At 36.4% G+C, this 16,815-nt stretch overlaps 1 protein-coding gene across 5 annotated transcripts in view; it reads left to right on the forward strand.

Moving 5' to 3' along the window:
• Positions 1-13,073, forward strand: part of DCUN1D5 (defective in cullin neddylation 1 domain containing 5) — a 38,979-nt gene extending 25,906 nt beyond the window's left edge. For 4 of the 5 annotated variants that reach the window (XM_015100872.4, XM_042232833.2, XM_042232832.2 and 1 more), the window contains one exon: positions 901-13,073. In XM_015100872.4, coding sequence (XP_014956358.3) covers positions 901-956 — 56 coding nt within the window. In that variant the 3' untranslated portion in view covers positions 957-13,073. The remainder of the gene's footprint in view (positions 1-900) is intronic. The other variant, XR_009596574.1, reaches the window with a different exon arrangement.
• The last annotated feature ends 3,742 nt before the right edge of the window (positions 13,074-16,815 follow it).

Here is a 16,815-nt window from a genome sequence, read left to right on the forward strand (position 1 = left end):
ACTGAGAGGTTTTGAATAAAAATATAGCTTCTAGATTTGTTTGAAAAATTACAAAATCTGACAGAACTGTTCCTGTGTTCTTCTATAGGATGTAGGTTGGAACCAAATAGTGGCTTATGTTGCGCTTGCTTTCTGGTGTGCTGGTCCACAGTATGACAACATCTAGGTTGCTTTTCAGTTGTCATTTATTATTATGCTAGTCTCCTGTTTTTCTTACAGTACAGAAATATCCATTAAAAGTGAGAGAAAAAGTGAGTTCATCAGAGGGTTGTAAGAAGAATAGAGCAAGCATATTTCTTTATGGCAGTGAGTTTTCCCTACATTTCCAAACAGTAAACAGGGAGGTTATTTAAATTGCCTATCTGATTTATGTAAGTAAGTACATTTGAACTCCTTGTAATATAAAAATATCTTTTTATAATAGTTCTTAAGGCAGGTGTTGATATTTATTAGGTACTTGCTTTGTATTCAGATTTATAGTAGGTCCTGTACCTGGAACAGTATATGGCCACACCTTCAGTAAACTTACACACTTCTTGGTGAGGTGACAGAAATACTATGTTAAACACTTTTCAGATTATTTAATAATTAATTAGCAGAAAGCCATGGGCAGTTAGAAAAAGGGAGAGGTTAATATTGACTGAGTTATCAGAGAGTTCATGAAACACTTAAATCTTGAGAACATGGTTTTCTGCAAATATCCATTGTGGAAAGTCCCTTATGTTTTTTATAAAAATAAAAAGGCCAAGAAGGCACCTATTAAGTAGAAGAGGGAGTCTGGAAGGAAAATACCTAAAGAAGGGAAAGGTCAGTTCCCTATTGTCACCATAGAGTTTGTTTTATATAATTTAAGAGATAAGTTCACTGAATTCTAATAAAAGTTGTTTCTTTTATTTCTAGGGCCTGTTCTTCTTGATGAATTTGTTGAGTGGCATAAAATTCGTCAAGCATCATAGCAAGAAGTATTGTGAAGAAAATGCAAACCTTTTGATCCTGATGTGTGTACAGGCTAATGAGATGAGGGGGAAAAAACCTAAGGGTGCATTTTCATTCATACGAAAGACTTCTCATAGTACTTTTTTTTTTTCCTTTTTTTTTTAAAGGAAGTTTTCTTGTTACGTGTTATGGGCATTGAGCCACACCTCTTCTTAGACTGAATATTGAAGTTTTTGTTTTGAGTTATGTTTATAACATTTATTTCAGAACAATAAAGATTCAGATTTGTGACAAAGGCCTTAAAGTGAAGATGTCCGTTGAGTGTCAAGAGTGGTATTTATTTTTGTAAATTTTAATTCTTGAATTTTAGAAGCCTGTCATACCAGAAGTTTGTGGAATTTTAAAGGTTTTAAACAGTCTTAATGTTTGGCAATATATAGCTCATGGTATAGCTCATATGTTCATCTCTGCACAATCAGAAAGAATATTTATTGGCCTTGACTTCTTGGGTAATTTCTGATGCAGCTAATAAAATACATTTCTGGATATTGGGCAAATTTAGCTGTGGTTTTCTGTGAAAGTTGCCAACATATTATGCATATTCTCTATCTGAAAAGTTTACAGTTGTAAAGATTATTGTCTTATTATTTTGTTTTCTAACCATTAAATAGTATTGTCAATAAGTATAAATTGGCATCGTATGTATACTCTTAATGTGAATTTTATGTTTTCTGTATTTTATCAGTTTAAAATTCTATTTATATTAGAAAGAGCAAGTTTCGTATATTAATTGTCTCAAAATCAGTTAGCCTTATGAGAAAATTAAGACCATTATTGAAGCTGTATATCATCATTATTGCTGTTCGTGACATATATGTGATCTTTTTAACTATCATTTTGTGATTTTGGGAGTTGTGTTGAGGACCACTCCATCCCAATCCCCCTTCTTCTTTTTGGTTATGTGAGAACCTTAGGTCTGATGTTGTGGATTTAGTTAAAATATATATTAGAAAAAGAATATGGACTCATGGGAGAACTCTGGATGTAATTGTACACAACTCAAGGGTACCATTTACATTGGTACACATTACGTTGCTAATTGTCACAATTCTCTGACTGTTGGCAGTGAAGTTTCCTGAAGACAGGACAGTCTTTTTTCTAATTCACACAAAAGTTGTCTTTTTGGACTAGCAGCAGGGCTGTTTTTATATTCCTCTTAAACCATCCAATATCCCAGTGAAATGAAAACCGTGTGACAGTCAAGTCACAGATTCAGGAATGTTAATTCCTAGTTATATTATATGGAGAAAAGTAAAAAGGTTGCTTTTCCATAATAAGGACATTTCTATTGGGATTTAAGGTAAAGGTTGGTTTTTGGTGGTGAATTTATTTAATGAGTGATTACAGTAGTGATTACTTAGGCAGATTAGCATTTTAAACAATTTTATGGTTTTCGCTCTTTTTTTTGCTTTTTGGTTGAAGGACTGAGAAAGAATGATTGCCATTTTTATTTCTTCATGAAATCACTATGTACAACTTTGTGAAACACTGATATAATAATGGAAAACAATTTTTCCCTTAAATGTCTGATAAGGATTTTCCTGGAATACTGTGTCAAGTATTAGAATCACTGAATTATTGGAACTGAGCATACTGACCATGAGTTATGGAATTACGAATGGTGTTTTAGTATTAAATGTATTATAAGTACAGTCAGTCCTTGAATGACATGGGTTTGAACTGTGTGGTTCTGCTTATAGGCAGATTTGTTTTCAGTAAATATGCAATCAACCCTCTATATATATGGACCCTGCATCCATGGATAACAGTACCTGTGGATATAGAGGACCAACTATGGGGCTTGAGCATCTGCAGATTTTGGTAAACTTGGGGGCTGCTGGAACTAGTATCCTTTAGGTCCTGAAGGATGACTGTAAAGCACTTAGATTTTTAGACATTTGAATCTTTATGATATGACTCTTCAGGGAACAACTTATGAATTTGAAGAATATTGCCCATTTTTATTTAATTCTAAAATATATAATTTAAATGAAATTTAATAAGTTGTCAATTTATGGCCTGAACAAAACAGTTTTGTCTTTATAAGGAACATTTAAAAATTATAGATGCCCTTTAAAGAAATAAAATATATGAAACAATTTACTTTGCTTACTTATCCAAAGATTCCTTTAAGACTTCGAATCTGGAAATTTAAATGAAACTTACTTTACCCTGAAGTCAACAGCACCGTTTTACTCAGGCCGTGCTTGGTTTACCCTCTTGCTCTTTCTAATTCTCTAACCTTCTTAGAGTCATAACTCACTTATTTTGGAAGCAAACTTAACTCTGCCTCATTCATCTCAGGATGTGGGCTTGTCCCTTTTGGTCATTTCTTTTTTAGTTTGTATTTGAACATCATTTAACTTATTGGAACTAATGATCAAGAGGTTAAGTAGTATAAGTAAAGAGGATAATATTAAGGAGCCAGCAGTATGAAAAACAGTCTTCTGTTGGGGCTGTTCTTTTAACTAGTTAGCTTTAAGTGCCTTCCCAGGAATCCTGTTGTAAAACTTCCTTTAATGTGGAATAAAATTCACTGGTGCTTTATAATTAGAAACTACTTCCTTCTTATAGAATAACATACAGATGGAATACTACTGGAAGAAAGAGCCAGGTGTTGATTCTGAACTGTGAGAGGATGGAGAGGTTGTCCCCCAACCCCTCAAAGCCAGTAATTTTTTAACAAGGCATAGTATCTTTAGGAACTTGCCAGTTATTCAGGTAACTTGTTTGAATAGTAGATAGAAAATGGTGTGTTGTGGGCTTATCTGACTTTATTGCAATGTTATCTCTTATTGTCTTGCAGTGTCTTCTTTTTTGACTGCTTACAGTAAAATTCTTGATGTAATCCATTTTTGGTTATAATCATATTCTTATGTGTAGTGTACAGGTTTTGTTGACTTGAGTTTTACTTTGAGGTACTCTAGTGTTTCTTAAAGGGCTCCCTGGTGGCTCAGTGGTAAAGGATCCGCCTGCCAAGTAGGAGATGTGGGTTTGATCCCTAGGTTGAGAAGATCCACTGGAGAAGGAAATGGCAACCCACTCCAGTATTCTTGCCTGGAGAATCCCATGGATAGAGGAGCCTGGTGGGCTACAGTCCATGGGGTCACAAAGAGTCAGACACAACTTAGCATCTGACTGCACGCAAGTATTTCTTAAACTGGAATTTGAGGGCCTTCTTGGGAATGTTAGATTGACCGTGAAGAGTACTTCTCTTAAATTCAAATGCCTTTTTCATCTAGTGAGCCAAAAATTTATCTTTAGTAATATTAATGCCATCACTTTGTGTGGGGAGGTGAGTAGGATAGTAGAATTTTAAAGCATACTAGTTAATGTAGCGTATTAGCAATGAAACATTTTACTTTGAACTAACGATTTCTTTGTCAAAACATGTCCCTTCTCCTTAATTGATGATGTGAAGTTATGAAAGCATTTATTTGAAATATATTACATACTCAGCTTGATAAACAAGAATACTGATTTTTTTTTTTAAACTGCTTTCTTGAAGGGTACTTAAAACTGTTGTGATCATTCCTAATTCAATAAAGTTTTGTTTGGGCTCTCAAGGCTCTTATAGCCTAAAGTTTTGTAGCATATCTCATGTGCTTAGTAAATGTCTAAAGCATCAAATAAGTTGAAGACACTTTAATTTACTAATTTAAATGCATTTCTCGGTTAAACTAAGAGAAAAGGCAAAGCTATCTCTTAATTGTACTTCTAAAGAATTCATAAAGAAGAATCCTCTTTCTTGAGATAATATATTTCTTGAGTGATATTGGGAATCGTTACGTGGAAACATTTCAAGGTTGTGCTTATTTACTCTTCAGGAGAAAAGAGAAATAACAGCAAAATATCTTTGATTTTGTCAGGAAAGGCTAGTCTGGATTATTAAATATTCTAGATCGTATAATTTTTTAATGAATATAGTTTTATAAATATTTGTTAACAACCAGACAAGTTACTTAAGATCTGGTCTTTTTTGTTGATAAACCTAGTTACCTATAAGTAGTAATGTGGAAGCCTGAAAAACAGTCTGACTTGTATGGTCAAATTTATATAGATTACAGATTATGAAAAGGTAAATTCCTGCCCCAAACCTCAGGTGAATTATTTCTAATTCACTGTTTAATTGTAGAGGCTTTTCTAGTGAACTTTACTTCACTGAAGCAAATCTTTAGCTCTTTTAAAGCACAATTTATTTCCTTTTTCTCAAATACCAGTCTTAATAAACAATAAATTTGCTATGTCCACCTTACAGTCTTTTGTATCCTGTACAGATTGTGCTTCCTTTGTTCCTAGACCAGTTGTTCATTTGATCATTTTCTCTTTATTTTGTGTGTTTTGACTGTAATTTATTAAACCTTTTATAATATGGCTTATTTTTGCATAGGTTCTGGTTTATCATGTGTCAAATATTCTTTAAAATACATCCACTAAAAGGATTAGACTTTAACATGAGTATGAATTCTTACCTTAGAGTGCCAGTTTTTTTGGAGCTTTGTTGTATTTTATGGATCTATGGTCCACAAATGTAAAACATACATTAAAATTTTCTTAGTTTTCCCCCAAATTATATCATGTCAAAGAAGTTTTATCACTTGCAATTTTGTTTTTCTCAGCTTTAGAGTAATAAGGAAAACTACCATATATGATGGATTATTTTAAGTATGAAGTAAAATTGTGGGTATTATGAAATATTCCAGTATGAGACAATTATTTTTAAAAGCTAACAAAAATAAGCAAAATGGATATATATAAAACCAGCTTTACCCAAATCGCTATGTGTGTGTAAGTAAATTGTGTATCACCCATAATTTGTTTTTTCATGTAGAAAATAGCTTGTGGATAAAAGCTTCACATATTTTGGTGAAAAGAGAATTTGCTTCCATATGACTGCTATCAGTTGCATTTGAAGAGGAAATGTGCATGTGAAAGAGGAAAGATAAATTATTTCAATAACTTGTTGTTAGAGACTTAGTATTATTAACGTACTAACTTACCAAACTTAGCAAAATTATTTTTTATGAATATTAGATTAAGTGCAATTAGCTCACCTTTAGTTCTTTCCTTGTATTATTCTATCATACAAATCAGATGACTTATAGCAAGTTTATGCACTTTTACTTTTATTTACAAATGCAGAAACCTTACCTGTTTTTGGATTTATATCATTTCTTGAAACTACTATGAATATTGAGGGAGTTTATAAAAGTAACATCAGAGAAGCCTGATTTGATTTCCTCTTTGCCACATCCTTGTTATGTCAATTTTAAACAAGTTACTTTACTTCTGTCATCTTTAGTTTTGTTGTCTGTAAAATAATATACTTACCAGTACTGTTAGGAACTTCAAAACAGTGCCCTATCCACAGAGCTAAGTAAATGTTGAATGAATATACCTAGATAATTAAATAGAAAGCAATTTGTTGTTGTTCAGTCGCTCAGTCATGTCTGACTCTTTCCCCATAGACTGCAGCACATCAGGCTTCGCCCAAACTCATGTCCGTTGAGTCAGTGATGCCATTCAGCAATCATCCTATGTCGTCCCCTTCTCCCCCCGCTTTCAGTCTTGCCCAGCATCAGGGTCTTTTCCAATGAGTCAGTTCTTCACATCAGGTGGCCAAAGTATTGGAGCTTCAGCTTCAGCATCAGTCCTTCCAGTGAATATTTGGGATTGATTTCCTTTAGAATGGACTGGTTTGATCTTGCTGTCCAAGGGACTCTGAAGAGTCTACTCCAACACCACAGTTCAGAAGCATCAATTTCTCAATGCCCAGCTTTCTTTATGGTCCAACTCTTAACATCTATACACGACTACTAGAAAAACCATAGCTTTGACTAGATGGACCTTTGTCGACAAAGTAATGTCTCTGCTTTTTAATACACTATCTAGGTTTGTCATAGCTTTTCTTCTAAGGAACAAGCATCTTTTAATTTCATGGCTGCAATCACTGTCTGCAGTGATTTTGGAGTCCAAGAAAATAAAATCTGTCACTGTTTCCATTGTTTCTCCATCTCTTTGCCATGAACTGATGGGACTGGATGCCATGATCTTCGTGTTTTGAATGTTGAGTATTTGAGTCAGGATTTTCACTCTTTCATCTTCATCAAGAGGCTCTTTAGTTCCTCTTTGTTTTCTGCCATAACAGTGGTGTCATCTGTGTATCTGAGGTTATTACTATTTCTCCTGGCAATCTTTATTCCAGCCTGTGCTTCATCTAGCCCGGTATTTCGCATGATGTACTCTGCATAATTTAAATAAGCAGGTTGACAGTGTACTTGACATACTCCTTTTCCAATTTTGAACCATTCCATTGTTCAATTAACTAGTTAGTTGTTCTTTTTAAACAGGTTTTCCCATCCTGTGTAAAGTGGAATAGCTGAAATTTTTGTTTTATTTTACCACTAATCTGACTTTCTCATATTCCTCTTGAACTAAATATTGGGTTGGCCGTAAAGTTCATTGAGGTTTTTCCGTATCAGAAGAAAAGCTCGAATAAACTTTTTGGCCAACCCAGTGTTTCAGAAAATCTCAAGCATCTAGTATGGTTTAGGCTTGGATACAGCAGGACACAGAATAGACAATTATTTTTGAGCTTTATGGGATTTGGCTTTTAATTGATAAAATATGTAGTTTATCATATGGTTGCATGTTATTAAGGGAAAATAAGTTGAAGAAAGGGTCTGGAGAGAGAATAGGGTTGCTATTTTAAATAGTGTATACACTGATAATGTGGTTCTGAGCAAAAATCTGAAGAAAATGATTAAGCCATATGTATAATCAGAAGAAGAGCATTCCAGGCAGGACTTCAAATTCTACTGTTGTGAGCTAGTAGTCTGCTTAGTATTTATAAGAAATGGCAAGGAAGTCATTGTGACAGTAGTGAGGAAGACAAGCTATTAGCCGGATTAGAAGTGAGGTTAAGAGAGCCTGGGAGTCCAGTGCCTGATTCTAGTTAATCATTGAAGGGCGTTGTAGACCTTCCTGCAGACTTAGACTTTGAAGTGGGAAACAGAGTGCTGATTAAAGCAAAGATGAAAATCTGTAGACTGAGAGTAATCTACATGAGAGTTGGTGTAGTTTGAATTAGAATGAAGGCAGTGGAAGTAAGTGGTCAGATTCTGAAAATACTTTGAATAAAGCCAGTAGTATATGCTGATGGATTGGATGTGGGATATGAGAAAGTAGAAGCAAGAATGGTGCCAAGATTTTTGACTTGAAGAATGCTAAGAATGAAGCAGCCATATTTGATACTAAGGTGAGGAAGACTCAGAGGAGCAGGTTTGAGGGGGAAACCAAGAATTTAGTTTTGGATATGTTAGGTAGGCCTTTCAGATGTCACTTCCCACAGGAAGTGTCAAGTAGGCAGTTGGGTACTTGAGTCTGAAGTTAAAGGGACAGCTGAGCTGGATATGTGTATGTGACTGCAGTATATAACCTTAGTTTTAAGTCAGGATGGGTGAGATCTTAGTAAGGATAGCCAGAGAACAGGACTGGATTGAGGATATGTGATTTGTGAAAATTTGAGCCAGCTTTTGTGGTTTTTCAAGTAGAAATGTAATATTACCATTTTCTACTACACACAAAATCATTACTTTCTACAATGTTACGGAAGCTGAGATTTAAGAAATAAGATTAATAATATATAAACGTGGCAAATTTAAAAGGGGAATGCCATTTTATTCTCATAATGAGGCTGTTTTGGGATGATACAGTTTTACTTTTTTTTAATATAAATTTATCTATTTTAATTGGAGGTTAATTACTTTACAATATTGTATTGGTTTTGCCATACATCAACATGAATCGCCACAGGTATACACGTGTTCCCCATCCTGAACCCCCCTCTTCCCTCCTTGTACCATCCCTCTGGGTCGTCCCAGGCGCCAGCCCCAAGCATCTCTGAAATGCTAGTTCTTTTTTTCTGGTAGTTGGAACTTGCTCTTCTGATTGAATTTGTGAGTTTTAGCAGCACTAGAGGGCAGACTTGCCTCTAGACTATAAGGTGCTGTGAATGGATTTAGCCAAATGTCTTCACTATATTCAGTCCCAATTAATGGATAGGTTTGTCTTGCAAGTGACTAGTGTCCTATCTACTATGTTTTTTCAGCTCCTGGGAAACCATAAAATTATGATTTTATCCTATGATTGATTTTAATATCCTAGATTTTAATCTAGAATCAGTAGTTGATATTAATATGTATTTGCACATGAAGTCCCAAGAAATATACCTGTAGCTTACTACAGTTATATTAAGATCTTATATAGAGCATCCACACATACATTAACATAAGAGACTTTGAAGCCAGTCAGAAGAAATACTGGTCATGAAAACATTTATTCAGGAAATGTATTGAGCTATTAACTTTGTGCTATCAATTGTGATAAAGAGTTGGGACTACAAAAATAAGTAAAATACAGTCCCTGCTTACATAAGTTTTGGTGTAGCATATTATAGCACTTAATATCTTGTGTTTATTTAAATATCTTGTTTCTTCAGTGATAGAAGTCCTGACTCATTTATTTTTGGTACTTCCAAGTGCCCATCACAGTGCCTGGTACTTAAGTTAGTTCATAGTGTATGGATAAATTAATGAGAAGAGACAGAAAAAGAAAAAAAACAGAGGGCTTTTGGAAAAATCGATTGTCTTTTCATAGTTTTTTCCTTGCAGAAAAGACCTCCTGTTAACAACAAAAATGGTTATGGAGATTATTCCAACACTCCATCTGCTCCCACTCTTGCTAATAGTCTTCATCTCCACCCATGGTCAAGAGCTATGAATAAAAATATTAATTAAAAAATGACATTCATAGAGGTCTAGCCTTTTTATAGTCCCTGAAGTGGAAAAGAAAGAAAAATGCGAAGATGGATGACTCCAATCTGGCTCTTGTCAGTCTGAGAAGTTTGAAGTGAAACAGTTTTCTGGAATGAGGGCACTCTTCACCCAGTAAGTTTGCCCACACATGATCCTGCTCTCTAGACCTTTTAGGGTCCCTACTTCTACATGCTAGTTCCTCAGTTTTCTTACCGAGAACAGAATAATATTCCTTCCCTCGTAAGATTATTTTGAGGATGAAATTAAATAATGCATACAGTAAACATGAGTTACTTTGGTATCTGGACAGCAGACCAGTTGGACTTGGTAGGATGGATTCGTGTTTGTTAGTGTCATTCATTACATAGTAGAATTAAGTCATGGTTCTCAGACAGGAAAGAATCTGCCTGCAAATGCAGGAGACTGGGTTTGAACCCTGGGTCAGGAAGATCTGGAGAAGGGACTGGCTACTCACTCCAGTACTCTTGCCTGGAGAATCCCATGGACGGAGGAGCCCGGTGGGCTACAGTCCATGGGGTCGCAAAGAGTCAGACACAACTGAGCAACTTCACTTCACTGACACCAAGTAGTAAGCACTCAGCAATGTTAGCTCCTGTAGCTGTCTTTAAAAGTGGACCAATTTGATCTTACAGGAAGGACTCTTTATTCTTTTTGAGACAAATAGTTAAAAATTATAAAGCCAAAATACTATGTATTATTATTTGACTCTCTTAAACAATTGTTTAATTAAGTAGCAGGATTCTTTTTCAAAAGAACTTTCACTTAGAAGCACAATATTTAAAGCAGAGCAAACTGATATGCTCTGGTTGAAGCAGGAAAAGTCCTCTCTCACCACCCGCACTGCCGCTGTCACTTCTGAGAAACCTCAAAGGAACTCCTAGGTCTCTCACTTGTGTATTTTGAAATCTACTGTGCCCGCATTTGCATTTTGGCCTGTCAAACGTGAATAAAGTAATAGAATGAGAAGGCTCAGACTCTAGAAATTTCTGTTGTCTGCATAAAAGTAAAAATGTGGCTGACATTGTTTTAGGATGTATTAAGATGAGATGTATTTTAGCGTCATTGGAAATGTTTATGATAAAGTGTATGATCATTCTGTTTTAGGTTCCTTATCTAGACTTCATGGCTTCCCAGGTGGCGCTAATGGTAAAGAACCCGCCTGCCAATGCAGGAGACTTAAGAGACACGGGTTCGATCCCTGGGTCGGGAAGATCTCCTAGAGGAGGAAATGGCAACCCACTCCAGTATTCTTGCCTGGAGAATTCCATGGACAGAGGAGCCTGGCGAGCTACAGTCCATGGGGTCACAAAGAGTCAGACCTGACTGAACGATTTAGCATGTGCGTATCTAGAGTTGGTCTAAAATGAAGTGATGTGTATGAACTGTCAAGAGAGATTTGCAACTGATATACGCACGACTGGCTGAGGCTTCATTCACTGTGGTCCCTTATTACATATAAAAAAGAGTTTAATTCCTACTCTCTACTTTTGAGAATTATAATCTTTAAAGGAAACAGCTCTGTTAACAGGGACAGTTAGTCATAAGTGTTCCTCACTCAATGTCCATACATAATAAGGGCTTAATAGATGTTTATTGAATGAAAACAGTTACATGTCTGTCTGCTTTCAAGTTACTTGAAAGGCCATATTTTATCTTTTTTGTGCCCAGTGGTAGCACATGGCCAGTAAATGAGTGAATGTACACATGAAAACATAAAAATTTTACATATCTATATTCCCATTAGACTAAGGCTCTTGAGGGAAGAAACCATGTCTTAGAATAGCGCCTCACTAATAGCAAGTTGTCAGAAATGTCTGTAGAACTGACTAGAACTTAAATTTGAATAGTATCAGAGTAGGTTCACAAAACCTGACACAGTGCCTTCTGAATACACGCTAAAACTTTCGTAATTGACAGAGATCCCACTAAGCATTTTCTGAGTTAGGGCCAGTTGGATGACATGAGCAAGCTATCAGAGCTCAGAGGAGTGAGAGTTCTTCTCAGAGTCGGTACGATTTGATAAAGGTGGATGTCCTTTGGTTTCAGACAGCTGGAGAGGAGAGAGGCTAGGAACAGGGAGACCGGTAAGGAAGGCATGATGTGGCAAGAGCCCTGGGCTCGAACAGAAAAGGTCTGTATTCTCAGTTCCCACTTTGCTGCTTACTGGCTGTAGAGCCTTGAGATGACTGTAGTTTCCTTTTCCTCTTCTGTGAAATTCTTGTCCTTTTTGATATTGTACTTCAAAGTGTTTGTAACATGCTAAGTAAGACATAATGCTGTGCTTTGAATGCAGTGGGTTCGAAATAAACGTTTGTTGAATGACAAAGAAAAAGTGGTGTTGATTAATGAAAAGAATGGAAGCCCTGGAACCTCAGCCCCTGCAGTCTGCCAGCGATTTGCTGACTCTTATAGGAAGAAAAGTAAATATCCGAAGCCACCAAATCTCATGATCAGAAGAAAGACTTTCTGGATCAGTTGGAAACTCCTAGGGGATGCTAAAGTTATATCAGAGGTGAATAAGTCATGAGGTTTTCATGCTGACATTATTTCTAAGATTGCTGCCGTACTGAGGAGATAAACCACAAGGTACACCATCCAGAACTTTTATGAAAAAAAAGCTTCCTGAAGGATGAATGCTTCATTTGCTTTAACTGCTTGCATATGTACTTACTAATGAGTCATTTTTTTCTTAATTGGTAATATGCTTTAAATTGGTCATAAGATATTACATCAAGTAGTCTAATGTTACACAACAGTTGAAAAAAAGTTGACAGGCCACCAGCTGAATAAAGGAAAATGTGATTCTTTTTGAGCTTAAAATGTATGAATCGGTAATAGTTACCTTGGTCTTTATGTTGTAAGATTGGATTTATTGAAACTTCTCCCTTATGTTCAAAAATCAGAGCCCCTTTCTTTGCCTCTGAAATCTCTTCTGCCTCTTGTACTCATTGAGAGTTCCACTCCTTATTTGGGGTCTGCTTACTTTTAAGATATATCTGTTTCTCCCTGTTTTTGAACTATTATAAATTTTGTATATACTTTTATTAGAGTATTGATAACACCTAGTTTACATGTTTGTTTTCTTAACTAAGCTGTGATCTGGAGAGCAGGGATTATGTATTTTTGCCTTTTATTTTTCCAGTGTTCAGAACTATCCACAGTATAGGAAAGCACTTAATAAATGGAACAAAAGAATAAATCAAGATGGATAGATAAATAAATGATTTTGCTTGCATAAGGTATCTGTCTTTTGTCTATCTTTTTCACTGTATGGCAGAAATTCCAGTACAGCCCTATTTTTAATGTTTATCTACTATTAAAGTTATTAAGCAAATGTAAATTGAAATATTAAGTTCATCTTAATACAATTATAACACTTTTGCCTACTAAATAGATACAGATTTTTAAACTGATAAGACTCATTGTGGATAAGAGTACAGGGAAATGGAAACTTTTATATTTTGCTGAAAGAAATGTAAATTGGCAGATCTTTTCTGGAAGGTATTTATTTAGGAAAATATATTCAAAAGCCTTAATAATGTTCATATCCTTTCAACAATTCTATGCCTAGGAATTTATCCTGTACAATAAATTAGACATTGGCAAAACATTTAAATCATATTTTACTGATAGAAAAAAGGAAATAAATGCTTAACCATAAGAAATTGGTTATATAAATTACAATGTATTCATAAAATGGAGTGGGTTGCCATTTCCGTCTCCAGGAGATCTTCCTGACCCAGGGATAAAACCCATGTCTTCTTCATTGGCATTTGGATACTCTACCATTGAAACACCTGGGAAGCTCAGTGATAGAATTACCATGAGGTTTTGTTTTTGCTTCATTCTTCCTATTTTCTGCATTGAATATGTTCAATTACTTTATTAATTTTAAAACATTATAGAAAGAAGCACACTTTCTCCTTTGCTGACTATACCCATCCTCCCAAGGAAGAAAGAGAGACTAATCTTGTAACAGGAATTTCCACCAGGACCCAGTGTGGCAAACCATTTTCTCTACCTGTTCTGCCCTGATGCGCTGTGCATGGTAGTCATAGCTTACTATGGAGCCAATACAGAAGCAACATTGATTGATTCATTCGGTTAGGAAATATTTGTTGATACTACTGCTGAGCCTCAGCACTTGGGATAAAAGGGTAAGTATCAAATCCTTGAAATCCTTGAATCCATTGTATTTTGAGGTTTAATTTTTAAACTAGGAATTTAATAAAGAGAATCTAGTTCATTCCTTTCTGTTTGGAGACAGAGAAATGGATCCTAACAAAATTTGCCCAAGATTGAATGGATATAAGTGGCACATGTAGACTTGAATCTAAAAATTCTCTTTCTACTCAAGTGTTCTTTCTGGTCACTTAGGCCCTTCATTTTATAGAACTCTGATCTTTTATAGATTCTCAAAAAGAAATCTTATACTTGATGCTTGTGTATATTCTACAAAATCTTTCATTGGTAGCCCTAACTTGTTTTGCTTTGTTTCATAGAATTTGTAGTTAACAAAAGTTTCATATCTGAAATTTCTGAATTAGTCATTAAGTTTTTGCTCATGTTATACTTTCATTTTTAACCTCATCAATAAATTTGGATAAAGCCAATTAAAATCTTTTGCCCCATCTTTATAAATGCATTGCTCCTTACTCTTGGGGAGAGGCCATTTCACTGGTCAGTAATCCATCTACCTGGCATATTATGCACAAAGATTATCTGTGATATGGATTTTGTCAGCTGGTGAAATATAGATATAGCATGGTTATAGCACACCACTGTATGCCTGGTATTTACCAAATCCACTGCTTCACACACTGCTCTCACCGTCTTGAAAGCATCCCCTGGCTGACACCCATCCTTTGAAACCCCCAATCCCAGGGTAGGCATTGCTCACCTGTACCTGCTCCCCAGTATTCTCTTACCTTCTGAATATAGCATTGGTCATGTTACATTGTATTATCTTTAGCTCCTTGAATCCAGGGATGTGGTCTTCTGTATTCCTAATGGATTTAGTTCACCACGAGACCCATAGCAGGTAGTCAAGCGTATATTTCCTTGTTGATAAGATGAAGTGAATGATGGCATTAACAAACGCATTTCCTTACCATGTTAAAAAGTAAAGAAAGCTTACTTTGGATAAATTGTTCTCCATGCTGGTTCCTTGTGGTCACCTCTTCTTTATTTAATCCAGTGTATTTTTCTCCTGAGTTGAGATAAAGATCTCACAGGGGTGCAGCTGGGAGAAGCCACCATCTTTACTTCTGAAAACTCAGGAAAAAGCATGCCCTTCCCTAATTCAGAATTTGAGCCTCTTGTCCCCCACCTTTACCGTAACATCAGATAGTGCTTTGGTTATCACACTGTGTATTCACTGAGAATTCTGTGTCCATATATTTGGATTCAACTGAGAATAGCAATGTGATGTGATGGGATGACCATCACACAGGGAGATGAGATGATTCTAGTCCAGATGGAGCCCCTGATTTGCTAGGTGATCTTAAACTCCCCATTTATTTTCCAAGTGTTAGATTGGTTTGTTTCTCTTCCTTGGTTCTTGTCTCATCACAACAAAAATTTGGAACGACAGATGAAAGGGTTAAAACAACAGACAAGTTACAGCTCAGTTTAGCTCAAGCAGACAGATTTCTTACTAGACAACTCCCAAGACATGGGAGCAGGCGGACCCCAAAGGAGTCCTCCTGATCCCTCTTGGCTTCCACCTGTTTGTATGTCCTGTCTCCTCCTTTCACTTGTGCCCTGTGCAAAACAGAGCTTGTACCCACCACCAATCAAGAAAGAGAATGCAAATGGTCATATGCTTAAGGCCGTTTGACAACTGCAAGTTATATAACAGCAGAGTGTGTTGTATATATCTTCCTATAATTCAGTCTGTTATAATCAGATGTATATATGTATAGAATATGAACTCTTAATGGGCTCCTAGCAGTAAGGTTACTTGAGAAAGCCCCTGTGGTTATTTTGTATCCACCGTGTGCCTAGGGTGCATGTGCCGGAGTTGGAAAAGTCTCTGTGGTTATTTTTGCAGTATATCCTGGAGCTCTCTTGGGTGTTTCTGGGATGGGGTTTAGAGATCAGCTTGCATCCTTTCCGGCTAGGTCTCCCCTTGCTCCTCATGCCTAACTTCTACCTAACACAAGGTTTCAGTTTCTCATTTGTAAAGAGAAAGTTCTGGATTCTATAATCAAGGGCTTGGAAGGACCCTTTGCTGCAGTGCTTGCCCCTGAACCAACATCTTGAGCAACAAATATTACAAAGAAAAGGACTGAAAATCGCTGCATGCTTGTGCAATTGGGCAAATTATGGACAACAAGATAGAAAAACAACAACCTCCCTCCCTTTACCCACTCTTCCTCACCAACTGCCACTTCTAAAGAACTGGAAATAAAAACAGCACGTCCAAGAAAAGCAGGGCACTGCCCATGCCCCGTGCACTCAGCACCACCAGAGGGGTGGGCAGACCACCTAAAGCCGTAATTCTGGCTGGACTCCTGGACTTGCCCCTACCTTCACCCCATACAGGAAACAGGCTTGCCCCCACCGCAGGGAGCAAACAGAGGAATTTTATTTGTTTTCACTCCCGCTTGCCGCAGCAGTGGTCCAAGTAAGCCTTGCCTAAATTTCTTCTCTATCCTCTTAATTTCTATTGATTGGGGAAGGCCAAGAACCCTGGTCAAAATCAGTTTTCCTCTCCAGGATTCTCAAAATCTAGTATGCTCTCTTACAGTATGGTGATATGATCCTTTTGTTGTTGTTCAGTCGCTCAGTCATGTCTGACTCTCTGTGACCCCATGGACTGCAGCATGCCAGGCCTCCCTGTCCTTCACAATCTCCCAAAACTTGCTCAAACTCATGTCCGTTGAGTCAGTGATACCATCTAGCCATCTCATCCTCTGTCATTCCCTTCTCCTCCTGCCTTCAATCTTTCCCAGCATCAGGGTCTTTTCTAATGAGTTGG

The sequence above is a fragment of the Ovis aries genome, chromosome 15, assembly GCF_016772045.2.
Source record: "Ovis aries strain OAR_USU_Benz2616 breed Rambouillet chromosome 15, ARS-UI_Ramb_v3.0, whole genome shotgun sequence".
NCBI classification, from domain to species: domain Eukaryota; kingdom Metazoa; phylum Chordata; class Mammalia; order Artiodactyla; family Bovidae; genus Ovis; species Ovis aries.